Consider the following 12,005-nt stretch of genomic DNA (forward strand, 5'->3'; position numbering starts at 1 on the left):
ATCCCCTAAATATACACCCGCATACATCATGTGATTTAGATGACGTGGCAATCTTTAATCTTTAGTATTTTTTGGGATAGAAATTGCAATCTACTTCCATCTTTTGCTGCTTTTTCATCAAACATTTTTTTCTTCTTAAAAAGTTGACATTTCAGTTTCAGATTAAATTACGTATCCTGGTGTATTGTAAATATCGCTCTTTTTCTCGTCATCGGTCAGTTGATTTCTATTGTCAAAATAGCAAACATACGTCTTTTTATTCATCTATTTTACAAATACCTGAAGCAAAAGTACTGTAATACTATGCTGATATATTGCAATACTTGAAACATATGTCTAGCGGTGCATGCTATTTTGCCTGCTTCATTTAATTCCTATTTAATACCATTAGATGTATATATCATTATAATACGTTATTCTGATTGGCTAACTGTACACCTCGCGTTATTGTTATTCCATAGTCAATTGCAGTACACAATAAAATTTATCATTCATGATGACACGAGGTCCCACAATAAAGTGCACATGTGCATTAAATAAAAACTTGATGAAAATCTTGTTTTCATGATCCTAGCTAAAAAATGAAATTATAAGTATTGAATGCTTCTTTTGGTAACTTCATAGTGTTGTAAAAGCGTTGACAATGCGTTCAATTTTAGAATGAAACGCTTCATACAAAATGTACTTCGGTCAATTTTTAAACAAATTACGTCAATTTATAATAAAAGTACAAATAAAACTCCGTCTAAATGATTTTAGACAAATTGATTGGTTTATCAATTTAATTTGCTTAAATTGATATCGGTATTTGACAAGTGTAACGATGAAATGCACATTATTAAATGTTAGAACATATCGATCTTTTACACGTCGATATTTAGTTTCAAAATTGCCGACGGACCCTTAATTGGTTTGTATCGTTGCACAAGTCTACCTAAGCCACTATAGAACTATACTTCTCTGTTGTTTTCAATTTTTCTGATGTATTATTAACAAGGCAAACAAGGAATGGACGAGGTTCACGACTTGAAACAAGTGATTTAAAGGAACTTAATAAAATTGAGAATGGAAATTGGGAATGTGTCAAAGAGACAACCCAGACCATAGAAAAAAAAACAACAGCAGAAGGTGCCCAACAGGTCTTCAGTGTAGATAATTTCCGCACCCGGAGGCAACCTTCAGCTGACCCCTTAAACAAATATATACTAGTTCAGCAATAATGAACGCCATACCAATTTTCAAATTGTACACAAGAAACTAAAATTAAAATAATACAAGATTAACAAAGGCCAGAGGCTCATCACTGGGAACAGGCGCTAAAATGCGGCGGGGTTCAACATGTTTGTGACATCTCAACCCTTCCCCTATATCTCTACCCAATGTAGAATAGTAAACGCATAACAATACGTACATTTAAAATTCAATTCAAGAGAAGTCCGAGTCTGATGTCAGAAGATGTAACCAAAGAAAATAAACAAAATGACAATTATACATAAATAACAACATACTACTAGCGGTTAACTGAAATGCCAGCTCCAGACTTCAATTAAACTGACTGAAAGATTATGATTTCATCATATGAACATCAGGCACAATCCTTCCCGTTAGGGGTTTAGTATCATACCATCATAACATATATGAGAAGAACATAACCCGTGTCATGCCAACAACTGGGTTTTGAATAAATGTGTTTAGTTCCGATGCAAAGACCCTATAAGTGAACCAATATTAACGCCATAATATCCAATCTTTAATGACCTGACAACAGTATCGTAACTATATCCTTTCTTGATAAGTCTATTCAAAGGATTTGTTAGTTTCTGAGGTGAATACTGACACCTCTGTGCTTTATAAAGAATATTTTCATAAAAAATTGGATGTGAAATACCCGAACGTATAAGAAGTCTGCATGTTAGTAAATGTTTTGACTAGTTTGTGATATCGAAAACTTTGTAATAATTTTTCAGTAATACATACATTTCTCTCGTTAAAATCAAAAACATTGTTACATACACGAGCGAATCGTACAAGTTGAGATAGATCAATACCGTAAGATGGTGACAAGGGAACGTCACCATCTAAAAATGAATAATTAACAATAGGAAATGAAAAATCATCTCTTTTATCATAAATTTTAGTATTCAGCTTTCCGTAAGTGATATTGATATCAAGATCGAGGAAAGGGTAGGGGTAATTGTTAGTATTAGTTTTATTTAAAGTAAGTTCATCAAGATAAATTTCTTTAATATACACACTGAAGTTGTCATTATTGAGAGCCAAAATATCATCCAAATATCTAAAAGTTTCAATCAATTTGTTTATCAGATGTTGTTTTGATGGGTCTTTGCTTATTTTTGTCATGAATTGTAACTCATAGCAATACAAAAACAGGTCCGCAACAAGTGGTGCCCAGTTATTCCCCATTGGAATTCCGATAAACTGACGATTTACGGAATCCCCAAAGCGAACAAGAATGTTATCTAGTAAAAATTCAAGGGCATATATAGTATCAAAGCATGTCCAATTGACATAGTTTTTTTTTGTTTATTGCTACTAAAGAATGACCAAAAAGAGTTTGAACATATATATACATTCTGACTTTTTGAATGCCCATTTAATTAGGTGTGTGATTTTTTTCTTAATAAGAATGTGAGGCAATGTGGTATACAGGGTAGAAAAATCAAAACTTTGAACAGAATCAAAATCACCAATATAAGCATGCAATTGATCAAGAACTTCCACTCCAAAAGTAATTAATTCCACTATTTTCGAAGGCCTTATTTGAACAATTTATTATCGGGTTTTTAATTGTACCAAGTGTGCTGATAAGAAGAATAGACAATTTAGTAGTGGAACAATGGCTTGAAGACGAAATAAATCTATATGTGTCAGGTGTTTTGTGTAACTTCGGAAGCCAATACATAGTTGGATTTTCATTGTATTTGGCTCTGCTTGTAAAGCGGTAGCTAAAAGATTATGTTTGTTACAGATATCGTTTTCTGAAAATGGAGTCAGTTGGAGTGTTGGTGAATTGGTGATTTCCGTAGAAAATTATCAATCATTCAAACCGATTCCATGGAAATGTTGGTTTTCTTAATGTATTTGATGTTAAAAAGATAAAATAAAAAATAAAATAGAATATATATAAATAAAATCATTACATTTTCATCACGGAGTTATAGTATCATTTATATTATCTATAGTCCTGCAAGTTTTACATATATTCATTCCTGTTATCTAATACAAGTTGCTATATTTGTTTGTCCAGGTGTAATTGTTTATATTTACTTAAAACAAAACATTTACCGTTGGTCCGAGTTAGACATTGAACTTATGTACACAATTGTGTTTAAAGTTGCAACTACTATTCCACGAATTTCAAAGTGGTAATACCTTTGTTTATCAAACTACAGTATGTTATCATTCTAAGATCGATTTTCAGTGCAGCCTTTTATAGGTATTTATTTGGAGACTGTTTCTGGCTTGTCGTTGTAGACATTTCAACATGTCAGCCGTCAGCGCAGATGGCATATGAGCCGGACTCTTTATATGTTTGTTTAATAAAAATATTTAGATGTTCAGCTTGCGAACTGATTCCATAATGACATGGTGTTTTTGTCTTAATGTAATAGTCTTAGTTTTGTTAAGAGAGCATTTAAAATTTTAAATAATTTTGCATGCAGTTAAACAATATTTTCTGAGAACTTCTTTCAAATTCTGTCTTCACTGCATGATAAAAGACATATAAGCACTAATGACCTTTATAAAGATAGCAAAAAAAACGAAAAAAAAAAACGGTAAGAATACAATGTAAATATTAAAATTCATTTCTGAATATTATAATGAAAGTACTTCAATTAACGGTGCATGTAGGATTGTGGGTAATGTTAGAAAATAATAAAAATTCCAAAACTCTCTAGTTTTGTCATACAGTTTACATTTATCTTATGGCTTTGTAAACCATCGTATAATTAAATTATAAAAAAGTAAGTATGGATAAAACCAGGGATTCTGAAGGTCTGAGAGTAAATAAAACAAGATCAGCGAACATCCTTAAACTAAATTTTATACTCACAGTCATCGTTTACTAGATCTGCTGAACAGCAACCTGGTGGAGGATTATTAGTAAAATCTAAAAATTCCTGAAAAGTACAATTTTCATTAGATAATTTTACTACTGCAAGTATATCAAGTATGGTTTATTCGTCTGTATTAGTAATGCTGAATTATTAGGTCAATCAACAACGGCATTTGTTATCTATATATTAATAAGAATATGTGGTATGAATGTGTATGGAGACAACTCTCAACCAGGGATAAGATGAGAAAGAAGTGAGAAAAAATAGGTTAAAGATTTGTATGTTCTTTTGATCCCATTCATTCTTCCTTTGGTGAAATATTTGTATTGGTTTGCTGTCTGCTTATTGTAATACTACACTCAATACTTCCGTCTACATAACATTTACCGACTTTTATAAACCAGTGATAAGGAATTACAAAGATAGTTTTGTTTTTATTTCACCATTAACATATCAATGAAAATTTTTTAAATTGAAAAAAAATCACTTCCGTAATCCAACTGAGGATGACATTGTGCCAAAGTAATGGAAAAACATCACACTTTTCCTGTTAATCAGGAAACTTTTAAATCACCTAATATTTAGTCTTACTTTTAACGTTGTCATTTCTATATACAAAATTAACCTTTATATTCGTTTTATGTAGGGTCTTCTCTACTTCAAAAAAGTATATTTAATGTACACTATAACAAACAATTATTTGTGTGATTTATGCAGACAACATGATCACAAAGGAGTAGGTCCGGTAAGGACTCATTTTGGCCTCAAATTTCAGTTTCATCTGACGAAAGATTTTGACCACTTTTTAAACACTTAAGTGTCTTTTTCACTAGATTCAATTAGTTTTTGTGAAAGATTTTAACTAGTGTAGTCATTAAAAACGATCCGATTTAAGCTCAAATATGAAAAATCTCTCAAATATGCAAAAAAACGTCACTTTTCAGATGTTTTTTTGTCAAAAATGAAAGTGGTCGCATCCGTGTTCATCCACAACCTTTATATATGTTATGTATTATTATAAAATACAACTTACATTTCAATATTAAAAATGAACACGAATGCGGCCACTTTGTTTTACACGGAAACCGTCTAAAATTTAACTAAAATGATAGAATTTTGAAGATTTCAGTAATTTAGCATGATTTAATGGTGCTACAACCCGATATATGTGCATTGTATTGTCAAAAACATCCCATATTTATGTAGCAGAAGCATTCAACTGTCCAATAAATAACTAAAAGTTTACATTTTAACAATTTTGTAAAACTGACATATTTTGGGGCCAAAAAGGGGTCTTACCGGCCCTACTCCTTTCTTGTCGTACCTGTATCGTCCTAATAATGGATGGGTTCGTGTTGCTCAGACTTTGATTTTTATGTTGTATTAAGTTTTGTGTACTGTTATTTGTCTTTTTCTTTTTTATTCCTGATATTTTCAGTTTCTTTTAGATATATGCATTTAAATGTCGGCACTCCCTTTTGTATCTTACGATACCCTCTCTCCTGTTATATACTTTTTCATGGACAAATCGAAACGATTCAATTTGTAAAGTGAGATGAGATAAGATAAGAAAACTTTATTTTGATTCGGCATGAGTACAAATAAGCAACACAAGCTCTCAGGAGCTTTAGACCGAATATAAAAACATATAAATAACTTAAAAACAGTGCATAAAAAGAATAAAAATAATCTTATCTTTCTTTATCATTCTTTTTGTAAAAATCAGTGTTTTGTATTATATATCATATTTTTTAAATTTCTAGCCGTTGGCATTTATGTCAGAGATTGAAAGTTTGCATGCTCAAAGTTGTTGAAGGCTGTGCGTTAGAATATAATAGTTGTTTGTGTCGTTTGGTAGCAGTCTAATAGACAGAGATTTCGACGCTTACCTTGTACAATCGCTTTATGGCCATTCCACTTGATATCAAACTTCCTTTCTCAAGTGTATGTCAAACAGTTCTGCAGTGTTTTTTACTCAAAGTCATGTGATATCAGCCCTTTTATTCTAGTACAAAGTAATCATTCAACTGTTCAAAGTAAATTAAATTTCAATAACCAATCAGCTTTTAGTGTTATCATGTATTAGGTGAAGAAAAATGGTTTATAATGTTATCTTAATCAGTATGTAATTTTGAATGTATTTGATTAAAAAAGAAAGGAAGACAAACATATTTCGTTAAGGAATCAATTCATGACAGATTGATTTCATATTGATATCTTGTGAACGGAAAAAAATGTTATGTTTTCATCTTTTTTAAGGACTAGTTATTCGCGACACGAAAACGTGTGGGGAGGTCTCTAAAATATTTGGGAAAAGACAAAAGTTTAATTTTCCAATACTTAAAATGTGGATGGGCAATGATTTCTTTTTACCAGATTTGATTAAATCCTTTTTCAAACATGCAAAACTCACAGCTAATTACTAGTACTAAGCAAAAAGGATAATTTTATTCAGATATTATATCGTAACAAATCAATTAAGAAATAAGGAAGTGAAAATAACACTTCCTGGCTTATTTGGAACTTTTTACTAAACGCAAAACAAGTATAATGGAAATTACCCTTATCTATGCATTGTTGTGTTCCGAGTATATAATTAATAATATAAAACAATATATATGAAACTCACCAGGGTTTATTCAGGTGATACAACAATAATACATAAAATGCAGTAATGATGAAAATAATCAATTGTCAATACATATGTGGTTAATGGTGAAGAGTTCGGAATCTGTGCTCTGTGTACTACGTCACGGATACATGATAAGGCGCGTATAAAACATGGACTGGTTCAGTACTGTATATTGGTGTTCAGCACCACAATAAATATAGAATGGTCGTCATTAAGTATATACAAGTACCTTCAAAACTTTGATTTACTTTCAGAAGAGATTAAATGTTTTCCGTTCTTATAGAAATCGTAAGATTCTGTCTATTTTGTGGTTGATGTTTATTCTGATTGCTTGTATGTAATAAAAATGACGGATGTAAAAAAGTGCGATTATCTGCTTTCAATCAATTTATCGCCGACATTTGTATGAAAGTTCCTGTGAACTAAGTAATGACTCAAATGAGTAATTCGTCAAAAGAATATAGAACTTGAGATCAGTATAAAGCTCCGGCATTATTCTACAACTTATACATGTTATATATAAAGAATAATAAACGGTAAAATCAGTATCTGATGTTGTATTACTCCGAGTAACTAATATCAGCCAGTGGACCGAAGATTGTGTGGTAAGTGATACGGATGTTATCATTTTAACTTATTTGGCCTTTTAACTTTGGATTTGTGCGTCACTGATGAGTCTATTGTAGATTCAGATTCAGATTCAATATTTTATTAGAGTCTCACCACTTGCAACACATATAATACAATCATCATAATACATACATTGAATAAAACAGTAATTTTATGAATTAAAATACAAGTGCCATTCTGTAAAGAATCGCGAGAGACTATAGAAATCAATATAAATTATTAACTATATATTTATCATGTCTATAAAACATTTCCATTATGTAAAACTATGAAACTACATTTATTATGTCTATAAAATATTTCAGCTCTGTAAAAACATAGTTATCAATTAAGCATATAAAACACTATTTCTTCTACTTTAAAAAATATTAAAGAAGGTCTTGGCAACCATATCAAAACATTCAGTACTTTTAAAAAGGTATATAAACTTCTCATCATTAGATGGAATATTAAAATCACCATTACTTCTTTTAACTTCATAAAATAAACTTTCCCGTAAATCTGCATATAAAGGACAATCTAAAATAACATGTTTCTCATCTTCAACTTAAAATTTATCATTGCACCCAAAGCAAACTCTTTCATTTACAGTTTTGTTTTGTAGACGAAACGTGCGTCTGGCGTAAATACAAGATTTAATCATGGTATCTATAATGAATTTATTTATTGATAATCTTTTTTATCAAATATTTAAACATTGGACTTTATTTATCTTTCAATTTGAAGTCTCCTTCAGAAAATTAAATCGAAAAAAAAATACCGAAATAGGAGACACGTTTAAAAAGTGGATATAATTTTGAATACAGATTTGTCATGGATTGTTCATCTTAATGTTAAAATAATATTCTTATATGACGTGCTTCTTTCGCTTTGTAAGAACATAATACATTTTTACTTAACACAAACGTAGATACTAGCGATTTAACTCCCATGTAAACACAAAATCGTTGGCTTTGTAATTGACATTGAAATTAAATTTACAGAACCGTTATACATGTACAAAATCACAAGACTTTTGCATGAGAGCATGCATGGAACACAAATATGAAATTATAATAAAATGATATTCAGCAAGACTAGATGAAAGGTCTTATAATCCTGGTATCTTTGATAACTATTGTCGCATAATGATCATGTTAAAACATGATGTCATAACTATGAACACTTTCATGCTGAATGTGTTCCGTTACAAGTTTGCTGCAAAATCAGATAGTTAAGTAGATTTTGTTTTTTTTCTACTTCAATGCTTTTTTCGCACATTTCAAAGTCAAGAGGCTCACTCTTTAGTTATGTTATTTCGCTATAGATTCAAAAGTTATGTTGCTACTCTTCCTTGCAGCATACGAGTTTATAAAACGGTCCTTACATCTATCAGAGCCAAACTGATAGAGGACATGCATCCAGTTTAATTTGATGATAAATAGAAGCCACCAATAACGAATGTTTGTGTTTCGAATTATAAGGTTTAACACATTTTTTTTATATAGGTTATTTGAGAAATATTTTATTAACACCATAACTTTATTAATTTGTTTGAGCTTGAACTGACAGTAAGTAAAATATAACATTCGCACACACTACATACTTATCATCGCTTCAGTTATTTTTGATCCCTTATTTGCCCTGTTTTAAACTTATTATAATCGAAATAAATTCATGTAAGCCGTAAGTGTGTTATCATATTCACATGGTTAGGGCTGTATTAACATTTCCAACAAACCTTCTGCTTGCACAAATAATTTCATAAACAAAAACTACAGATTAGCATCGACAACATTGTTTGCAGCAATATCAACGGACAACAACTGATTAGTTTCGAAAGTAATCTCGAGATGTTTATAAAAATATAAAATTACAAAAATACTAAACTCAAAGGGAATTTAAATCGGCAAGTCCTTAATCACATGGGAAAATCAAATGACAAAAGACATAAAAAAAACAAGTGTAATTCCTGATTGGTTAAGGCATTTTAAAATGTAGAAAATGGTGGATTAAACCTGGTTTTATAACGCTAAACCTCTCACTTTGTACGACAGTCTCATCAAATTCCGTAAAAAGGTTGTGATAAATGGCATGCGATACGGAATATGTGATACATGGCAAGCGATACGGCATGTGAAAAACAGGGCATGCAATATTGCATCGGGGATAAAGAGCATGCGATACAGCATATGTTATACAGCGTATACGATACGCCAGTAGTGATACAGGGTATGCAATAAACATAATGATTATAAACGTTAGAAAGAAAAAAAAATTGAATTATTTGGAAGTTACAATTGACAACTACGGCGAGCAACAAGATGCAACACGCACATGAAAACGAGTGTTTATTAAAGCATACTCAGTCTGACAATATTTGGTTTATTTGTTTGGAGTGAAAAGGAAAATCACCGACGCCGAGAAAAGTTCAAAAAAAAAAATTCCCTAATCATATGGCAAAATCAAAAGCTCAAACACATCAAACGAATGGATTACAACTGTCATATTCCTTACTTGGCACAGGCATCGTCTTATCCATATCAAAACCTACAACGTGTGTCTGTTACTGTTGAATTTTTTAATTGTTGTAATTGGTACTGTGAATCCGAAAAGAAAATCCGAGTATGCGGTTAAATCATAATTTACTTCATTCATCAAATTACGTTTTGCAGTATCGTAATAACCGATTCTCTGCAATAAAATAGGAAAACACTTTAATGTACATCGTTAGTAAAATATAAATCAAAACACTAAAACATTAAACTTTACTCACAAAAGAAATCACTTTCTTTCACGATTCTAGATAACGTGTTCACATAAGCAACACGACGTGTGCCACATGTGGAGCAGGATCTGCTTACCCTTCCGGAGCACCTGAGATCACCCCTAGTTTTTGGTGGGGTTAGTGTTGTTTATTCTTTAGTTTTTTATGTTGTGTCATTTGTACTATTGTTTTTCTGTTTGTCTTTTTTCATTTTTAGCCATGGCGTTGTCAGTTTGTTTTAAGATTTATCAGTTTGACTGTCCCTTTGGTATCTTTCGTCCCTCTTCAATTAAAATAAATAATAAAGTTTTTTTACATTTCTAAATATTTCTTCTGTAAATAAATATTGTTCTTTAAAATGTACATTCATAAAACTTACCGATAATAATCTCTCTATACAAAATACAGATGTGTCTCCGAATAATAAATAACTTGCAACGAACAAGAACTCTAGACGTAGTTACGTACGACAGACGAAACGTCACCAAATTAAAAAAAAAGGGCAAAATTACAATTTAAATGAACGCAACGTTACATATGCGCAAACATCAAAAACAGTATCTACAAGTATTATAAATAAAACAAACAAATTCAGTAATAATAAATGGAAGAAACTCAACAATTTGGAATATCATTTCAAATCTAACAGACAATATTAACTATTCTTTCCTAGATTTCTTGTAAAATCACGTTTATAGTTATCAAAGGTACCAGGATTATAATTTAGTACGCCAGACGCGCGTTTTGTCTACATAAGACTCATCAGTGACGCTCAAAATAGTTATAAACCAAACAATTACAAAGTTGAAGAGCATTGAGGATTCAAAATTCCAAAAAGTTGTGCCAAATACGGCTAAGGTAATCTATGCCTGGGATAAGATATAATAGGTTTTGGTTAAAAGTATTCTGTCTGTGTCAATATCGCGAAAGATACAAGAATAAAAAAATTCTGAGAATTGCACCAAATATGACACAGAAAAGAAGTTCGAGACGAGACCTTCACATGATATCATAAAGTTAGAAGCACAAATTAGAACACCCAACCAGTGTACAATTTTGAAAATCGTGAGTTTATGGCGGCTCTTCGACTGTGTGAGCTTTGTTTTATCAAAACATGTCACGATGATGTATTCATAAAGACTAAGTGCTTGCTTGATATAGTGTTAAGAGACTTGTTGACTTTTTAAGGTTGTAGGGTGCCCCCTACCCGCATTTGTGATATATCCATTGTTGTCTGATACGTGTTACTGTGCTCTCATGAAAAAAGCTTTATCATGAATCATTGACCAGTGGAAACCATTATGAAAACATATCATTATAAAGTAGATAAAAGATTAACAATGTATTTTCTTAAGAACAGACATTATATTGTTATAAGTTAGAAATGCTTATCAAAATATTTCAATTTTGATTAAAAAATGGGGGATATTAAGCGAAAGATAGCAAAGAAATACAAAGGAAAACTTCTATATCAAAAACAAAATGAAAACACAGTGGCGGCAAAACAAGAAAATGGTTAAAAGACAAATAACAGTTCTATATGTAAAGCACAACACAGAAAACATACAGAGCACAAACCTCACTTTTAACTGGGAGATAATACAGGTGCTCGGGATATCAGCATATACTGCTCCACATGTGGCATCCGTAGAATTACTTATGGAAGTACAAACCCCTTGACAAGTGTCATTCGATATTTCACGTTGGAGGAAAAGAGGACGGAATTGCTTTTACGACAATTGGAACATTTGTGTCGTGATCTTTGACACCAAAATACAGGGACGATTTCAATTTCATCACTTGTTTTATTAGCTTCCTTATGAGCAAACTGTGGAATATGGTATTAACTGGGAGAACATACTCCATATGCAGGCACTACAGGGATGTTTCTACTATGATCCCTTTTGTCGTAAAGTTT

General features: G+C 31.3%; 1 protein-coding gene across 1 annotated transcript in view; it reads right to left on the reverse strand.

Moving 5' to 3' along the window:
* LOC134727887 (ubiquitin-conjugating enzyme E2-17 kDa-like) overlaps window positions 1–5,992 on the reverse strand; it is a 32,630-nt gene extending 26,638 nt beyond the window's left edge. The window contains exons 1-2 of the mRNA XM_063592283.1: window positions 5,969–5,992; window positions 4,076–4,142 (exon numbers count right to left, since the gene is read on the reverse strand). Of these exons, the coding sequence (XP_063448353.1) occupies window positions 4,076–4,142; window positions 5,969–5,992 (91 nt within the window). The remainder of the gene's footprint in view (window positions 1–4,075; window positions 4,143–5,968) is intronic.
* Between the last annotated feature and the right edge of the window lie 6,013 nt (window positions 5,993–12,005).

The sequence above is a fragment of the Mytilus trossulus genome, chromosome 8, assembly GCF_036588685.1.
Source record: "Mytilus trossulus isolate FHL-02 chromosome 8, PNRI_Mtr1.1.1.hap1, whole genome shotgun sequence".
Lineage (NCBI taxonomy): Eukaryota > Metazoa > Mollusca > Bivalvia > Mytilida > Mytilidae > Mytilus > Mytilus trossulus.